Source organism: Meles meles, chromosome X, assembly GCF_922984935.1.
Source record: "Meles meles chromosome X, mMelMel3.1 paternal haplotype, whole genome shotgun sequence".
Taxonomy (NCBI): Eukaryota; Metazoa; Chordata; class Mammalia; order Carnivora; family Mustelidae; genus Meles; species Meles meles.
Window position 1 is genome coordinate 39,418,272 of NC_060087.1, and position 20,350 is coordinate 39,438,621.

A 20,350-nucleotide genomic window follows, 5' to 3' on the forward strand; every position below is an offset into this window, starting at 1 on the left:
ACATTTCCAAAGGCCTCCCTGGGTTCAGAGAACCTCTGAAATGGGGGCTGATTTTTCTCATACAACAAGAAGTCCAAAGACAGGCAGCCCAGGTCCTCCATGATGCCAGAATTAGGCTGCAGAATTAGGCCCTAGCTGCAGAATTAGGTCCTAGTTCCAGACAAGAAAACACAGTTATGGGGAAGCGCAGGAGAAACATTATCAACCGAGCCTCTTTTAATTAGGGGAAAAAAACAGATTTCCCAGGAACCCTACCCAGTAAACCTTCCCCCATATACCACTGGCCAGAAGTGAATCCCCTGACCAGCCCCTAGCCACAAGGAGCCTGAGTAGCTGAACCCTTTTCGGTTGTGTGGGCACAATTCCAGCCACAATAACACCGGGGTTCCCTCTGTAAGAATGAAGGGGGGAGTGAATGAAAGAGAAACAGCTAGAAATGTCTGCCATGGGGGCCATGCAGCATAGTAAAGGCCGGCTCTTCCTGGTGATTGCAAATCACCTTTTCTCTGCTGGTGATCAGATGGTCTGCCTGGGCATAGCAATGTTATGGTCACTTCTAGAATTCCAGATAAAACCCAGAATGTTGTCTTAGGTTGGGATCCACAGAAGCAAGGCCTGAAACAGGGATTTAGGTGCATGTGATTTACGGAAGGCACACTCTTTTCTTTCTTTTTTAAGGTTTTGTTTATTTATTTGAGAAAGAGGGGGGGGGGCATGAGCGAGCATGGAAAGAGCAGAGGGCAGAGGAATGAGAATGCGAGGCAAGCTCTGCACTGAGCACGGAGCCCAACATGGGGGTGCACCCCAGCACCGTGAGACTATGACCTGAGTTGAAACCAAAAGTAGGACACTCAACCGACTAAGCCACCCAGGTGCCCCCAAGGGCACCTTCTTAGGAGAAACTTTTAAGTAGTGAGGGGAACACCCAAGGGAAGGGAAATGAGCCAAGCAAGGATGCAATCGCACGTGAGGTTTTGCCTGGGCCTGATGCGCAGTGGGCCATGAGCCGAAATCCACAATACAGAGTTGTCTGGCCTTGAAGCAGCTCAGCTTTTTCACCCTTGATAAATGAGGCAGCCATCTGCCACCTCCTCTCACGGTGATGGGGCCAGTGCAACCATCCAGGTTTCTCTGGGTAATGCAATGTCCATCGGCCAAGAACACCACTCCGTGGAGGGTTACAGGTGTGAGCTGTTTGCCAAAGCACGTGCTGCAGCTGGGGGAGCTGGGTGCCCCACCCCTAACGTGGACCTGGGTGGGCATCAGGGCATCTGTGACAAATAGCAGAGTTTGATACACTTTCCAAAGAACTGCCTTTATTTCTATCTTGAACTGTTTGAGAATATAACCCTGGATATACTGCTAGGATTAAAAGTCATTAGAGAACTGGCAATGAGTTAAAGATGTCTCATTTTTAAGAAAAATGATTAACAGGTGTTGACTTGTTTTGTTGAACCACGAACAGGAAAGCGCTTTATAATTTGCTCTGGGTATTAACCAGAATCCAGGCTGTAGTTCACAATCTCATCAGAGCACGTAAATATTTCATAGTCTTAGTGTCTCATTGAAAGCTCAATGAATATTTAATTGAAGTTGACCAACAAAATAACTGAAAGAATTATGTTGCATTCAGTTAGGCCTATAATGAGCAAGCTCTTCATTTTCTCAAGTAGTTTGAAGCTAAAATCATTCCAACTTCATGAAATATTCTACATAATTTTATAAGTAATTAAAGGGCTGCAAAATAGGTTTGAAAGGCACATATTAAATATTGAGAAAAACAGGAAATAAAATGAATTTTCAACTTTCAGTGCAAGAGAATACTTTAATATATTGTCACCTCCAACATTATTCAGTAGTGGATTAGTTTAAACTATTGTCAATACCCTCTTTTTGACACAAAAAGTAAAAATAGAATCTTTTCTTTGTCCCTTGCAAATTAAATATTCTAGAATGATGATGTGCAAACACCCATAAGATTGATATTAACAGGAAACCATGAACAAGCCAGCCATGTAAGCTAGCCCAGAAATTGCTTCTGAACTCTGTGTCCAACATTGGGCCAGGTACTGAAAATAATTAAAAAACAAATTTTTTTAAAGACAGAGACAGAGAGAAATAATGGTCCATGTTCAAAGTAGAGATGGTTTCCCTGGAAAGAAGCTTCCCTGCAGTCTGTTAGATCTCCATAAGTGTCAGAAATGGGCTTCAAAAAAAAAATATGCGCTCTAATTGATCAACCCTAAAACAGATGACACAGAATATGTAATTTCTATCAAATTTGGAGACATTTTAATTGGAACCAAAGTATTGCCAACGAATCCATGCTAAAGCTGCTAAAAACCACCTGGTAAACTTAGGGTATTAAGGTCTGAATTCTTTATCTAGTCCTGAATTACTTGTGCTAAGATTTATTTTAGGGAAAGAGAGAGAGAGAGCAAGAGAGATCACACACATGCTCAAGCTGGGGGGAGGGGGCAGAGGAGAGAAGCAGCGAATCCCAGGCAGACTCCCTGCTCAGCGCAGAGCCTGACACAGGGCTCGATCCCACAACACCAAGATCACAACCTGAGCCGAAACCAAGAGTCGGACACTCACCTGAGCGACCCAGGTGCCCCCACAGTCCTGAATTATTTTTTAATTAGAGAATTTAAATAATCTGATAACAAGTTCCTTTTTGGAAAAGAGAATGTGAGCCGCAATACAAGGTTGTCTCATAAACCCAAAACATCCATTGTGCTGTCTTATGGGCAATAATTGGTCATCCTGCAGTTTTCTTCCCTTTGATCTTAGTTCCTTTTTAAGATATTCAAATGGATTACCTTTTTCAATTATCAATATGCTATGATATGTGTGTGTTACGTACACATATACGTTCAGTTCAGGTTCTTGTCTAACAATGGCGCCTCCTTCATTCACTTCTACAATTCAAGCCACATCACCCTTTGGTTCTGAGGGATGGGGAGCCATAATTAGTATGCAGAAAAGAGAAGACATCTTTCTGTTGCTATTTAACGGCATGTTCCAAATCAAATGACATGATTTCATTAATGGCAACTCACGAACCAACAGCAACACTGACCAGACTCTAAGTGTCTACAGGAGGACAGATTATCCTGTCCAAGGGAAGAGAAGGGAGAAAGGTTGATAAGCCTTTCTTGATAGACAAGAAAGATTAAACATTCAGTGTCCTGCAACTAGTGGGCCTGGTCAGAAAGAGGAGCCGTGGGGTATTTTTTTTCTGCAATGTGTCTTTACAAAAGAACGAGCCTGAACATTTACATTGAGGGCTCGCATTTTCTCCAATACTTACTATATCATATATGTCACATTTTACAATTGCATTTTTCCCAGTGCCATGGGACTTACCTGCTTATCGAAAGCTACCCAGGATGGCGCATCACTTCCAATTCCTTTAGGAAATGCACTATATTTAGGCTTCATCTTTTGCCCGAAAAGCAGTTCTCCACCAATTCCGGGTTTATCTTCACTCACCAGCATGCTCACATTGTTGCAAAAGCCCCAATGTTGAGATTTGTGGAACTTCTCCTTTCCCACCTGCGAACATAAGCCACAAAACAAAATGGCTGAAGTTACACTTTATGTCTTGCCTTACTCGTTTTTTAAAAGGTAAACACATCCCTCACGGTTTATTTTTGCCATTACAAAATGCACCTTCTAGTGGCAAATAATTATGATCCATCTTTATCCAGAAAGTTGTGTCACATTTTTAAATTCCATTCACTTTAGCAAATTCAAAACTTTGAAAAGCAATCAAGAAGAAACCCGATGCTCCATGCTTTTTGAAATGGTTAAAAATAACGATTACTGCAAGTGAACATTTAGAACATTAGCTTGCTAATTGGTCTATTCTACTTATTTGCCAAGAATGCAAACGGGCGGGGGTGGGCAGAATCCTCTACTTCAGAGTGAAAATATAACAGTTTTCCTCCCTAAGTCTAAACGTTATTTGTACCGACACAGAAAATAAAATCTTTTCCTCATTAAAATGAATGTAACAGGAAATTCCTCAGAGCTGACATTCTCATCCTCATTTTAAAAACTTGCCTTTCCTTTTCCTCACTCCCTTCCTGTCTTTTCTGGGGATCTGGGCAGACAGAGAAAAGCCTGGATGACGCTACAGAGGGTTGGCAAAGATGTGGGCCGACGTCAGCTAGCGTGCTCTGCCACAGGGAAGTAAAAGGGAGAGTCCCTTTGAGAAGAAATCCAGCAATACCCAGGAAAGTGAGAAGTGCAGATGCCGTCTGGCCTAGCAAGTTCATTTGCAAATATCCTTTGCCCCTGTGCATAAGGAACTAAATATAAATAATAAATATATCTACAACAAATGTAAATAAATATTTATTGTACTATGTATCATAGATGGTGAACATCCATCCGGCAGCCCTGAATAAAAAAAAATAAAACAACTCCAATTACAGTGAAGCCATCTCTTGCACCCCTCCCTGCCTCACCTGTGGGTAACCATTACCCTGAATTTGTCACTGGAGTTTTAACATTTTTTGTCAGGGCAACCATCTTTTGCAAAAGCATGACTCAGGGAATTCTGACCAGAGGTCTGAAAAGACCTCATTTCAAGGCAACCTATGAACAGCAGGCAATACTTGCCAATCTTCTATCTGATAAGGGGCTAATATCCAAAAATATAAAGAACTCCTACAACTCAAAGAGCACAAACACAAACAATACAATGAGAAAATGAGCAGAGGGTCTGAACAGGTATTTTTCTTTTTTTTTTTTTAATATTTTATTTATTTGACAGAGAGAAATCACAACTAGGCAGAGAGGCAGGCAGAGAGAGAGGAGGAAGCAGGCCTTCTGCGGAGCAGAGAGCCCGATTCGGGGCTCGATCCCAGGACCCTGGGATCATGACCTGAGCTGAAGGCAGAGGCTTTAACCCACTGAGCCACCCAGGCGCCACTGAACAGGTATTTTTCTAAAGACGACACACAAATGGCTCAGCATCACTCAATATCAGGGAAATGGGAATCAAAAGCCCAGTGAGGTATCACCTCACACCTGTGAGAACAGCTCCTGTTCAAAAAGACAAGACATGGAGCACCTGGGTGGCTCAGTGGCTTAAAGCCTCTGCCTTCAGCTCAGGTCATAATCCCAGGGTCCTGGGATCGAGCCCCGCATCGGGCTCTCTGCTCAGCAGGGGGCCTGCTTCCCACTACCCCTCTGCCTGCCTCTCTGTCTACTTGTGATCTCTCTCTCTCTGTCAAATAAATAAATAAAATCTTGGAGCCCTCATGCCCTGTTGGTGGGAGTGGGAATTGGTGTAGCCACTTGGGAAGACAATGTGGAGGTCCTGAAAATATTACAAACAGAACTACCTACCACACAATCCAGCAAGTCCCATGGGTATTTAGCCATAAAAATATCATCAAAAAAATATATACACCACTGTGTTCGCTGCAGCATTATTTACAATAGCTCCTAAAACATAAAAACATAAGTGTCCACCAATGAATCAATGGATAAAGAAAACACATGATACACACACACACAATTATTCAGCCATAAAAAAATGAATGAAACCTTGCCATTTGTGACAACATGGATGGACCTTAAAGGCATTATGCTAAGTGAAATGAGACAGAGAAAGATAAATATCATCTGATCTCATTTATATGTAGAATCTTTAAAACAAAAACAAAAAACAAACAAACGAAAAAACACCACAGGCTCCCAGATACTGAGAACAGATTGGTGGTTGTCACAGGTGGGGGTGGGAGGGAGAAGGGTGAGGGGGTCAAAAGGAATAATGATCTAGTTATAAAATAAGTCCTAGGGGGCGCCTGGGTGGCTCAGTGTGTTAAGCCGCTGCCTTCGGCTCAGGTCATGATCTCAGGGTCCTGGAATCGAGTCCCGCATCGGGGTCTCTGCTCAGCAGGGAGCCTGCTTCCTCTCTCTCTCTCTCTCTGCCTGCCTCTCTGTCTACTTGTGATCTCTCTCTGTCAAATAAATAAATAAAATCTTTAAAAAAAAAAAAGTCCTAGGATGTAATGTATAACATGGTTACTATAATTCATATTGTACTGCATTATTTGAAAGTCTCTAAGAGAGTAAATCTTAAGAGTTCTCATCAGGCACTGGGCGTTGTATGTAACTGATGAATTATTGCACACTACATCTGAAACTAATGTACTATATGTTGGCTCATTGAATCTAAATTAAAAAAAGTTCTCATCACAAGAAAAAAAATTTCTATCTATGTGTGCTGACAGATGCTAACTACACTTAATCATTTTGCAATATATAAAAATACAGAATCATTTGTATACCCAAAACTAATATAATGTGTCCATTATACCTCAATCAAAATAAAAAAAATACTCAATGTTAGAAAGAAAGAAGAGAAAAAGAAAAGACCCAGTTTCCTCTTGCAAATGAAGGCAGCCTAGAATAATCAGGAAGGGCCTGAGCAGCCCCATGCATGGGAGACAAGGCCACAACAGCTGCCCTGGGCAGATGAACAACCCAGCTCAAAGTCTATGACGGGGAGGCCAGAGGCGGTGGTTAAGATGGTGAGCCGAAGCCTGGCTCTGTCCCTTGGGGAATCCATTGTCATGACGGCTACCAAGCTCTGACTCCCCCTCCCCCACAACCCTGCCCCTCATACACGTTCAGGTTACCACAAGTCAATCCCAAATCACCAAAGCAAAGCAAAAATTGGGTAGGTTAAAACGAATGCTGGAGTAACACAGAACTGTGTAACACTGTTCCCTCTTTTATTTTTTTAAGCTTTTATTTATTTGAGAAAGAGAATGAGAGAGGGAGGGAGAACGTGAGGGGGGGAGGGTCAAAGAGAGAAGCAGACTCCCTGCTAAGCAATGACCGCCCCCCTCCACCTCCCCCCCGCCCCCAGACTCAATTCTCGGGCTCCAAGATGACAACCTGAGCTGAAGGCAGTGCTTAACCAACTGAGCCACCCAGACACCCAACACCGTTCCCTCTTTTAAAGCAAGTAATCTCAGGAGGCTCCGAGGAGTTCCTGTGGCTGATCCCTGCACATACCCACCGCCCCTTCAACTCTTATTCCATTCTGCCTCGCATTGTGTATTACAACTGTTTTTGCATTCACTCTTTGAAAAAATAAATAAAATAAATCAAGTCCTTTCAGGCAATCACAGACTCACCTCAGGTCAAACCAACACATGTTTCTTAAGCATCTACTGTATTCCAAGCTGTATGCCAGATTTACTAGTTAAAATAAGCATAAGATTCAGCCTCCACCCTGAAGAAGACACCCACAGTCTTGCTGATGAGATACTATTCAGATCCAAGAAACAGCTAGAAAACAGTACAGGTACCAATTCTGACCACTCACTGTTAGCTAGACTCCAAAGGGCATTCTGTACATTATCTCATTTCACCATCACCAAACTATCTGATAGGTTTTATTATCACCACTTTTACCAATGAGGAAATCAACGCAGAGGGAAGTAGACTAGCACACCCACAGGGGCGCTGGAATTAGTGAAGCCTCCCTCTGAACTTAAGTTCATGTTACCTTACGCTCTGGTCAGCCAGGCTGGAGGAGCAGTGGTGAGCTCCTATGAGTAAATGGATCCTGTCCTGGGCAGGGAGGAACGGGATGAATCGGACAGCAGAGGACAGGTAAGGATGTTCGGGACAAGGTTACGCGTGATGCACGGCAGCTGAGCTGACAGCACCCAGCAGGAGGGGCAAGAGAGTAGTGAGTCTAATAAAAAAGGACAAGTTCAAGTTTGGAAAGAGGGTAAGACAGTAGAATACATAAGGAGGTTTATACTATGGTAAGCCTCACATTTAACTACTGTATACATCTGAAATAAAAATAAAATAAAGAATCAAGAATCTCACCCCTGGATATATATCTCAGAGAAATTCTCACAGTAGTCAATAAGTGGTTAAATATGAGAATGTGTCATGGTATTTGGGGGAAGTGGGAGGTAATCTAGAGATCTGTGTTGATGAAATCAACAAGAAAATATGGTTTAATGGTGAATGTTAATTTCACCTCAATGCTTGAAGCAATAAACCAAGTACTAAACCAGGCGCATTAGCTCAGGGTGCCACAACAAAATACCATATACTGGGTGGTTGAAACAACAGAAACTGGCTTCTCACTGTGTCCTCACAGGGCACTGAAACAGACAGCAAGCTCTCTGGTGTCTCTTCTTAAAAGGGCACTAATCTCATCATGGGGGCCCCACCCTCATGACCTCCTCTAAACCTCATTACTTCCCAAGGCCCCAGCTCCAAATACCTTCACACTGGGGTTGAGGCTTCAACACAGGAATCCGGGGAGGGCACATTTCAGTGCATAGCACCAAATGTACATTCAGCAACACAGATCCTTCAAACATTGTTGGTTGAAAAAAAAAAAAAGATCATCTATAATACATAATTACATTTCTATTTATAAAAATACACACACACACAGACACACACACACATAGTGTTACATATTTTGCAAGGACACATACAGGTTCCAGAATGTGCATCAGAGATATTTATATGGAAGCCTATATAAAGTGGCAAAAAAATGAGATTAAGGATAAGGACCAATACGGAATAAAAATACCTAAAACCAGAGATGGACCTTGCACAGGTCAATGACATAATGTCAGAAATAGATGAATATAATGAATTTACCTCTTTGTGCCAGACATTAAAAAACAAACAAACAAAGGTGGGTTGGAAAGAAATGTGAGAGACAGGCAGACTTAGCAAGCTGTTAGTGCATGAGCAGGCACAAGATGAGAAAGGACAGCACAAGGGAGGCACAATGAGAATGGGAAGGAAGGGACATTCTAGATATAGAACAGGGGGCCTCGAGCAATCTTTGAAGAAGGGCAAGTTGATGGTTTTCCCAGAATCGCTTCAGACTAATACCTTTCCAATATACAATAAAACTAATTATAAGAAATTGAAATAAATACAAAGACATACAAAGACTTCCAAGCCCACTAATCACACCCTTGGATATCACAGCAATGTCAAATTGCCATATAAACTAGAATTCTAAAGACTCCCAGTGTCACACATGCATGCCACACTTTGAGTGGCCCTGCCATAGCCATCATCAGGTGAAGAAACCAACATCTGATTGGACATGTTATAGAAGGAAGAGTGAGGGAAGGTGATTTGAAAGTTTCACGCCAGCCTCACTTCCATTTTGGAAGGGTTGGGGAGCAGAAGATGAGAGAGGAAAAGCACTAAAAAGGATGAAGGAAGGGCGCCTGGGTGGCTCAGTGGGTTAAAGCCTCTGCCTTCGGCTCAGGTCATGATCCCAGGGTCCTGGGATCGAGCCCCACATCGGGCTCTCTGCTCCGCAGGGAGCCTGCTTCCTCCTCTCTCTCTGCCTGCTTCTCTGCCTAGTTGTGATTTCTCTCTGTCAGATAAATAAAATATATATTAAAAAAAAAAAGGATGAAGGAAGGGAACCTGGCTGGCTCAGTCACTTAAGCATCTGCCTTCAGATCAGGTCACGATTCCGGAGTCCCAGGATCAAGTCCCACAACACGCTCCCTGCTCAGCAAGGAGTCTACTTCTGCCTCTGATCCTCCCTCTCATGCTCTCTCTCAAATAAATAAAGGTTTTTAAAAATTAAAAAATTAATATATAAAAAGAATGAAGGACTTCCATCAGCTGACCCCTTATCCTACCTATTGACACAGCTCCTGGGATCAGTTTCTCATTTCTGAAATTTCTAGTGGAGATCAAAACAGGAGATTAAACCTGAAGCACTTTCAGAGAGTCTAGTCCTTCCTTTCCACCACCACAACAGCAAAGAGAAGAGGGAGAGGGTAGAGGAGGAGTACCAGCTACCTATCCCCAGACATGTACACATACACAGCTGCTATGAAATCTTGTTAGCACGTTTTGGTCCAGCTAGTGACAGTGACTAAGAATACCAAAAAACAGAGCCTTATATCTTAGATAGATTTTTAAAATTTGAGACAGAGAGAGCGCCAGGGGCTAGGAGCAGAGGAAGAAGGAGAAACTTAAGCAGACTCCATGCTGAGTGCAGAGCACAAGGCAGGGCTCAATCTCACAACACTGAGATCACAACCCGAGCTGAAACCAAGAGTCCACTCCTAACCGACTGCACCACCCAGGCACCCCCAGAGCCTTTTGTTTTATTGTTAAAGATTTTATTTATTTTATCAGACAGAGAGAGAATGCACAAGCAGGGGAGCAGCAGGCAGAGGGAGAATCAGGCTCCCCACTGAACAAGGAGCCTGATGCGCGGTCCGATCCCAAGACCCTGGGATCATGACCACAGCCAAAGGCAGAGGCTTAACCCATTGAGCCACCCCCGTATCCCAGAGCCTTTTGTTTTATGACATAAGACCCACCAATGTTGTGAACATTGAGAAACTACAGTACGTAAATTCAGAAAATAGTTCAATCGAGTTCCTGTTAAATCGATGAGCAACGTCTCCATCCAAAGAGTCCAGCTACATACTTGTTAAATACTTCCAATTCTTTTGCTGAATACAATTAAATCGGCCAGACCTAACTCTTAAAAAGAATACTTTTAGTATGAAAAGAACTATTACTAAAATTCTTCTTAAAGTTGTGGCTTGTGGGTTGTAAATTCATACACTCAAACCCAAACACACACTTCCCTAAAGTTTAGTAATGCCGGTTTCTGTGGTTATTCTCATCAACATAGAACACAAAATGCCATTACTGCATTATCAGAGTGTTAATGGGAAATTTCAGTTCAAAACTGCGTATGTCAGAAACTAACTGCTCGAGGATTTGTTGGGTATGATGTCAAAGTCCATACGGCACTTGTTTCAAATGTCTGCCCCTCTCGCACATGCACTTGACATTTGCTGATGTGATCTCTTAGGACCACTTGTTAACCTGTTCCTTGCCCTAGTGACTGCGATATGGTACTTAGTCTCAGTCCCAAACTGGGCAAACGTCTTAGTGAATGACAAAGTGAGGAATATACAATCCCCAGAAACTGTGCTCCCTCCGTGTCTCAACTCCCTGGGTCCCACCGTGGCAGCCAGATCCAGACTCCCCTTGACGTTTCACTTCAAATTAATAGCTGATACCACCACCCCCTTCCCTGTTGCTAAAAATTGGAAGAGCAACTTTCTATCACACACTCAGACTGATTACTGAATAATCAGTGAATTGTCAGGGCCACGACGGAAGCCATAAAGCTAAACCAAACTGAGAAGCAGCCTCTAGTCATTAGTATCCTGAGTTGTTTATCCATTTCTTTCTCTCTTTTTTTAACATCTTAATTTTATTTTTTTCAGCGTTCCAAGATTCATTGTTTATGCACCACACCCAGTGTTTATCTATTTCTAATCTCTCCTTCAGAGTTCCACACATCAGGGTCTCACTGTTTCTTTCTGGGCTGCTCGGAGAAGCCCAGATGCTTGACAACCATGTGACAAAGTCAAGGAAGAGTAAGGTGCTTGGTAAGAAACTGACAGCTCATTAGGGCCACCCTAAGCTGGAAGCCTATCTTCGTGGATATGAATATCATTCCTGTAGCCCTAACAGCCAACGTGCCCAGCACCATTTTAAGTACTTTAAAAGCCTTCGATCCTCTTCATTTCAGAGCGAATCTCAGAGAATGCTTTGTCATTATTCCCTATTTGTAGATGAGGATACTCGGACACATTGGAGGTGGTGGGGGTTGGGGGTGCAGGGGTGGTTTAAGTCATTTGTCCAAGGTCACTCGGCTGCTGCAGGTGACTGTTAAGTGCTTCGTCCAGGAGGCAAACTCAAGATGTGAGCCTTTAAACATGGTACCTTGCATTGTTTGTGCCTGTTCAAGGAATGTGCTAGAGCTCCCCTTGTTTACATCACCAAGGTTGAATTAACACTTTTAATTTGACAAATACACTAAAGCAAATGACCACGAGGACCACCAATAGATGAGCTAAAGGGACCTAAACATTAATAGCAGTTTTCATCACCTGTTCCTCAAAACCAAAACAGATATTTGAGAGTGCTGTAGAAAGCCCTTCCCAGTTACCAACGATTACCTGAAACCTAAGGACTGAAGATAGCCAGTTCGAATTTCATATTTCCATGTACGTTCTCGACAACTTACTTTTCTGCCTTTGGAGGTTAATGGAAAATAGGATATAGAATTACCTAAAATGATCATTCTCAGATATTCCTCCTTGATCAAGTTTGGGTCTAGTTTGCTTCTATTCCATGAATAGTTCTGGGTTTCTTTTTCTCCTCCCTTCGTATCATATTTATTTTAGGAACGCATTTTCTCTTTTCTTCTTTTCTGTACTTTTATAGAGCAAAAAAGTCACTCAGTAGGTGCTATGAACCTCCCAGAGAAAATAACAACAAAATTGCCTCAGGTAGAGTGGGATCTTGGAGTGCATGAAAGAGCATGAAAGCTATCATTACTTATTAATAAAGCAAAATCACTAAAAAACAAAGCCCAAATGTAAAAATAAAAAAGCCAAGTTAAAGTAACCTTCAAACATTTTTTTCAGCTAATTTTCTTCGCTTTCCAAACCTAAGCTGGAGAATTGTTGTGCTCATGATTCTCAGCCATCAGCTCAATATAATAGTAAGATTGCTTTAGTATATTTAATAATGTATTTAAATCAGTAGACTGGAAGATAAAGGTCAATAAGATCTAAAGAAATGTGCAGCCCCTTCCTCAAAAAACTGATTTTTTTTTCTCTAAATAATTCAGTTCAAAGCACCAATCAATAAAAAGAATTCTAAAGGCTTCCCCGGCAAAGTCGGTTAAAATCACTGGCTGATTATAGCTGATCAGTATATCCTACCCAAATTGCTTCTCCCTTGCCTATCTCCATTTAGAAGCCAGAAAAGATAAAACACTCCACTTATTCCCTCAACCTCCTTTTCAGAAGTCTGTTCTGGGATTCTGGAAAAGGCTTTTGTCCCCTTGAGCCAAGGGACAAGTGCAAGTGACACTGCCCCTAGCTCACCCCTTCTTGCCTTGAGATGCATACATGATGCCTAGAGCTGCAGCAGCCACCTTGGGATCATGGGGAGGATACCATAAATGGTGGCTCAAAGTTGAGCCTCTAAATGTTCATCAGTAGCCACTGACCTCCAGACTTCTGGCTCAGTGAAAAAAAAAAATAAATCCCTGCTTCTTTAAGCCTCTATTGGTCAGGTATTCCATTACTCACAGTAGAAAGCATCACATACTAATGCATTTAGTTTCTAAAAGCTGTGCTTGACTGCTGTTTTTTTGTTGTTTTTTTTTAACGGAGTAAGAGGAGGAAGTGATCTAATGGGTAATTTTCTTTATACATTAACAAAAAAAATCTCTTCTCAAACTCTGAGCACTACAAATATTAGTAAAATTTATCACCTTCACTGAACTAAGGGATCTAGCTGAGATTAATTCTTGAATTTTTGAAGAGCAGCTACTGGTTCCACAGAGAAGAATGAAAGAATGGAAAATATAAAGGCAGCTCTGAGGGGTATACACACGGGCAATGTACCTGGAGACAGAAACCAGGAGTTCATGACCTGACCTGGTACCTTCTTCAAGGATGTTATGGAGAAAAGTCTACCTCAAGGTAAAACAACGGAGTTGTTCAGGCAATGGAGGTTCATGAATGCATGGGTGTGGGTGTGCACACGCGTCTGCATGCTAGGGGTGGAATGCTGACTTGAGCGCCCAACCCCCAAGTTCAACACTCCTATAATAACACACCAGCTAGCACAGCATCTGATGCAAGCTGAGGGTCAAAGAAGATGGACCAAAAAACAAAGTACTTGCAACACAGACTTCCCTCCTTTCCCCAGCAGTCTGGGGGTAATAGCCATGGATTCAAAAATGTTGGGTTAGAGTAGAGGGGTGAGATACAAGGGAAGCACACCTTCCAGCTAGACTTGGTGAATTGCTAAAGACTTTCAGGGGCAGAGGCAGATGTGTCCCTGAACTGTGAGGACAGTGGATGACAGAGGCCCAAGGGTGGGAGGGGGTGGTGACTGTGCAATTGTGCTGAGTGTGTTTTGGGACTAGAATCTGAAAATCTGCATCAGTAGTCCCTGATCCCACAAAAGCAAAGACTGAAGCAATAATTATAATCCAATACTTATAACAATAATATTGAACAGTGGGAAAGGTATAGGGACCTAAACAGAAGTGAGGTTTCCATGCTTCGTTTGAAGTAGTAGAACGTTGATAGCTATAGACCACAGTCTGTATAAATCATCCATATATACTGTAAGATCCAGGACAACCACTATGTAACCATACTAAGGGAAACCCTCAACATAGTGATTTGACAATTCTATCATGTAACTGTCACCACAGTGTGGTCACCATACAAGGTTATCACAGTATAATTTTTTAAGATTTTATTTATTTATTTGACAGAGACAGGGGGTGAGAGAACACAGGCAGGAGGAGCAGCAGAGGGAGAGGGAGAAGGAGGCCTTCTACTAAGCAGGAACCGCAATGTGGGAGCTCGATCCCAGGACTCTAGGATCATGATCAGAGCCGAAGGTAGATGCTTAACTGACTGAGCCACCCAGGCATTCCAATTATCACAATATTATTGACTATATTCTCTATGATCTACTTTTCATCCCTGTGCATTATTTATTTTACAACTGGAAATTTATACCACTTAGTCACTATATTGAACACCAGAAATATAACATTGCCTATCAATTATACTTCCATAATGAAAAAATTTTTAAGCATATACTCTCCAAAACACTATAAATAAGTCAACATGGAAACCTAACAACAAAAAAGTTCCAGTATCCCATGGGAAGAGTAGAAAAAAAAAACAGAGGAAAGAAACAGAAAACAGAAATAATCTATCAGACATAATCATTAACACACCAAAAATCACCTTGTATGTAAATGACCTAAATACATTAATCAAAAGGCAGAGATTTGCAGAGTGAATTTATAAAGCATGACAAACTACACGCTGATCACAGGGAGCTCATTTCAAATTCAAGGGCAGAAATCAGTTAAAAGTAAAGATATGAAAAAGATACACCAGGCAAATACTAATTTTAAAAAAAGCAAAAGTGGCTCTATCAGTAACTGATACACTAGACTTCAGAGCAAAGAAAATTACTAGAGAAAATAGAGCCTTTATATAATGATAAAAGAATCAATACACCAGAAAGACACAACAAACTTAAATGTGTATGCACCAAATGACAAAATGTCAAAATATATGAAGCAAAACCAGTAAAGTTAAAGGAGAAATAGACAAATCCACAATTACAGTTGGGGACTTCAACAAACCTCTAGGCAACCAACACATGTAACCAACAGATCCTAATTGACTTATATAGAACCCTCTAACCAACAAGAGCAGAATACATATTCTTTTCAAGTGTGTGTAGAACAATAACCAAGTTAGACCATACTCCAGACCATAAAAGCGACTTTGGCAAACTCAAAAGAATTAAGACCATACAGATTGTATTTGATGATAATGGCAATGAATTAGAAATTAATCACAGAAGGACAACAGGAAAAATCTCCAAATGTTTGGAAATCAAACAACACACTTTTCAACTGTACATGGGTCAAGAAGGAAAGCTCGGAAATTTTTTAAAAAATAAGTAGAATGGAAAGAAAATGAAAATACAACATATCAAAATATGTGGAATGCACCTAAAACAGTAGGGGGAAATTTGCACTAAATACCTACATTAGAAATAAGGAAAGGAGACACCCAGGTGGTCCAGTCAGTTAAGCGGCCGACTTTTGGTTTCAGCTCAAGTCGTGATCTCAGGGTTGTGGGATCCAGCCCCATGTCAGGTTCCACGCTCAGTGCAGAGTCTGCTTGAAGTTCTCTCTCCCTCTGCTTCTGCCCTTGCCCCTCAACACTGCTCTCTCACTCTCTCTCTAGAAAATAAGTAAATCTTTAAAAAAAAGAAATGAGGAAAGGTCTCAAATCAATCCCCTATGTTCCTACTTAGAAAAAGAAGAGTAAAATAAATTAAAAACAAGAACAAAGAAGGAAATCATAAAGATTAGAGCAGAAACCAGCAAAATCGATAAACACAGTAAAACTGAGAAACTCAAACACAAAACTTGTTCTTCAAAAAATACATATTCATAAAATTAATCTCTAGCAAGACTGAAAAAGCTTTTAAAAAGAGTTAAGATATAAATCACCAGTATCAGAAATGAAATAGGATATTTTAATAGATGCCATAGTCATTAAAAAGATAAGGGAACACTCTGACCAACTTTACACACATAAATTCAACAACTTAAAAAAAGTGAACCCATTTCTCAAAACCACAAACTCCCAAAGCTCAGCCAAGATGAAATAATCTGAAGAGTAACCTTTAAAGAACCTGAATTTACAACTAAAAGCCAAAAGGAAATCCCTATGCCCAGCCGGCTTTACTGGAGAATTTTGCCCAATATTTAAATAAGAATTAACACCAAGTTTATGCAGTCTCTTCCTGAAAATAAAGAGGAGGGAACTCTCCCCAGATTATTTTATTAAGTCAATATTATCTTGATACCAAACCATAGAAGACAGTTCAAAATCAGAAAACTACAGACCAAAATCTCTCTTGAACATAGATGTAAAAATCCTCCACAAAACAATTAGCAAATTGAGTCTGGCACTGTATGAAAAGAATTATACCCTATGACCACCTGAGATTTATTATGCAAGACTAGGTCAACATTTCAAAATCAATGTAATTTACCATATCAACAAAAGGAGAAGAAAACTTAAATGATCATATCAAGTAATACAAGTTAAACACATTTGTTAAATGCAACACCCATTCATGTTAACGACCCCCAAATAATTAAGAATATAGGGGAATTACTTGATAAAGATCATCTACCAAAAATCTATAGCTAACCTTACACTTAATAGTGAAAGACTAAATGCTCTCCCAAAATCAGGAACAAAGCAAGAATGTCTGTTCTACTCATTCAATACATTATTAGAAGTTCTACCCACCATGGGAAGCCAAGAAAAATAAATTAAAGGGATACAAACTGGAAAGGAAGAAAAAGCACTATCTCTATTTATAGGTTCCAAGATTCTTTATATAAAAAAAATTTCATAGGATCTACCAAAAAAAAATCCTACAACTAGTAATTGAGTTCAGCAGGGTCAAAGGATGCAAGATCAACACACAGAAGCCCATCACACTTCTATATACTAACAATGTTAACACGTGAGACTAAAATTTAAAACATGATGTCATTTACAATCACTCCAAAGAAAATGAAATTTGAAACATAACAGGATCTGTGAGCTGAAAATTACAAAATGCTAATTAAAAAAATAAAAAATGACCTAAAGAAATGGAGACCCATATCACGCTCAAGGGTTGGAAGACTCTATATAGTAAAGATGCCGATTCTCCTCCAAAAGGATCTAGAGGTCTAATGCAATTCCTATCAATATCCCAGCAAAGTTATCTGTAGACATAGACAAGCTGATTCTAAAATTCATATGGAAGGTGCAGGCCCTAGACAAAGAAGAATCTTGAGAAAGAAGACTGAAGTGGAAGGAATCACTGTACCTGATATTAAGATTTATGATATTACTACAGTAATAAAATGTTTGGCATTGGCAGAAAGACCGATACAAAGACCAACAAAACAGAATAGACACCAAAAATACCACTTGAAAATGCTCAAACAAGGGGGTACCTGAGTGGCTCAGGGGGTTAAGCCTCTCCCTTCGGCTCAGATCATGATCCCAGGGTCCTGGGATTGAGCCTGGCGTTGGGCTTTCTGCTCAGTGGGGAGCCTGCTTCCCCCTCCCTCTCTGACTCTTTGCCTACTTGTGATCTCTCTCTCTCTTTCAAATAAATAAATAAAATCTTCGAAACAAATAAATTAATAATTTTTTTAAAAAATGCTCGAGTGAGTTTTTACAAAGGTGCAAAAGCAACTCAGTAGAGGAAGGATAGCATTTTCAACAAATGGATAGCCACAGACAAAATCAAATGGATCCTGACCTAAATATCACACCTTACATTAAAAAAAAAAATCAACTCAAAATGGATCACAGATTTGAACATAAAATGTAAAACTATAAAAATTTTAGGAAAAAACTTCAGTCTCTAGAGCTGGGCAGAATTCTTAGACTTAACGTCAAAAGCACGATCCATAAAAGGAAAAATTGATAAATTGGACCTCAACAAAATTAGAAACTTTTTTGCTATGCAAAAGACAGTTAACAGGATGAGAAGACGAGCTACAGACTGGGAGAAAATATGTGCAAACGACATCTTAGCTGAAGGGCTAGTATCTAGAATATATAAAGAATTCTCAAAGCTCAACAGTAAAAACACAGTCCAATTAGAAACAGGCAAAAGACATAAACAGACATTTCACCAAGGTGGATATACAGATGGCAAATAAGCACATGAAAAGAGATGCAACGCATACATAAGCCATCAGAGAAATGCCAGTTAAGCCCACAATAAGATGTCACTACACACCTACTGGCTAACATAAAAAATAGTGACAATACTAAATGCTGACTAGGATGTGGACAAATTAGATCATTCACACACTGCTCTGGGGAATGTAAAATGGTACATTCGCTCTCACAAATAGTTTGGTAGGCTTTTTTTTCTTTCTTTTTTTTAAACTAAACATGCAGGGGTGCCACAGTGCCTCAGTCAGTTGAACATCTAACTCTTGGTTTTGGCTCAGGTCATATCTCACGGGTTGTGGGATCGAGCCCCTCATTGGGGCCCTGAGCTCAGTATGCAGTCTGCTTGAGATTCTCTCTCTGCTCCTCACCCCCCATTCATACTTTCTCTATCTTGCTCTCTGAAATAAATAAAATCTTTTTAAAAAAATTAACATGCAATTACCATTATGATCCAGCAGCTGCACTCTTGGACACTCATCTAGGAAAATCAAAACACGTGTCCACACAAAAACCTGTACATGAATGCTCATAGCAGCTGCATCCCTCGCAGCCAAAAACTAGCAACAGCCCAGATATTCTCCAGCAAGTAAACAGTGAAACAAACTATGGCACATGAATGGACTACTACTCAGCAATAAAAATGAATGAACAACTGATATGGACAATTAGCTAGATAAGCCATCAAAAAATTAAGTCAAGTGAAAATAATCCCAAGAGGTACACACTGTATAATTCCATTTCATGCAATATTTTCAAAGTAATGAAAATTGGGGTGGGGGGGGAACCCAGGATGGCTCAGTAGGTTTAGTGCCTGACTTTTGATTTTGGCTCAGGTCATAATCTCAGGATCATGGGATCCAGCTCTGCGATGGGCTCCACACTAAGTGGGGAGTCTGCTTGTCCCTCTCCCTCTGCTTCTCCCCCCACTTGTAGTCTCTCTCTCAAATAAATTACTAAATAAAATCTTAAAAATTTTTAGAAATGGAGCACAGATTAGTGGTTGCCAGGAATCAGAGACACTGAGGGGGATAGTTGGTAGGAAGGAGGTGGGAGGGGTTATAAAAGATAAACAGGATGGGGGCGCCTCGGTGGCTCAGTGGGTTAAAGCCTCTGCCTTTGGCTCAGGTCATGATCTCAGGGTCCTGGGATCGAGCCCCGCATCGGGCTCTCTGCTCTGTGGGGAGCCTGCTTCCTCCTCTCTCTCTGCCTGCCTCTCTGCCTAGTTGTGATTTCTCTCTGTCAAATAAATAAAATATTTAAAAAAAAAAGATAAACAGGATGCATCCTTGTGGTGCTGGAACGGATCTGTATCTTCACTGTCAGTGTGACAACAGCAACCCACACGCGTGATGAGCCATATAGACTAAATGCACACACACAAATGAGAATAATTAAAGCTGGGTGTGGTGCCTGGGTGGTTCAGTGGGTTAAGCCTCTGCCTTCAGCTTGGGTCATGATCTCAGGGTCCTGGGATGGAGCCCCGAGTCGGGCTCTCTGCTCAGCAGGGAGCCTGCTTCCCCCCTTTCTCTCTCTGCCTGCCTCTCTGCCTACTTGTGATCTCTGTCAAATAAATAAATAAAATCTTTAAAAAAAAAGCTGGGGAAACCTTAATGGGATCAGTGGATTATATTAATGTTAATATTCCAATTGTGTTATTCTACTAGTTTTGCAAAATGATACCAATGGCAAACTGAGTAAAGTGTACACAGGGTTGCTCTGTATTATCCCTTAGAACTACACGAGAATCTATAATTTTCCTCCATAAAAATTTCAATTAACAGTAAAAGGCAAGAGTAGGTCTACTTTCCTTGATAAACCAGGAGACAGTCCACACAGGGCCCTTGGATAATGTATGAAGTACGAATGGAAACACAGATGAGCCATAAATGACTCACAACAATAAGATGGAAATCATCCTATAAATGATAAAACAAACATCAAGTTGCCAAACT

At 40.9% G+C, this 20,350-nt stretch overlaps 1 protein-coding gene across 2 annotated transcripts in view; it reads right to left on the reverse strand.

Moving 5' to 3' along the window:
- Window positions 1-20,350, reverse strand: part of EFHC2 (EF-hand domain containing 2) — a 186,729-nt gene that overhangs the window by 153,339 nt on the left and 13,040 nt on the right. The window contains exons 1-2 of one of the 2 annotated variants that reach the window (XM_045994581.1): window positions 3,676-3,730; window positions 3,370-3,558 (exon numbers count right to left, since the gene is read on the reverse strand). In XM_045994581.1, the coding sequence (XP_045850537.1) occupies window positions 3,370-3,501 (132 nt within the window). In that variant the 5' untranslated portion in view covers window positions 3,502-3,558; window positions 3,676-3,730. Of the gene's footprint in view, window positions 1-3,369; window positions 3,559-3,675; window positions 3,731-20,350 lie in introns of those variants that run through there. The other variant, XM_045994580.1, reaches the window with a different exon arrangement.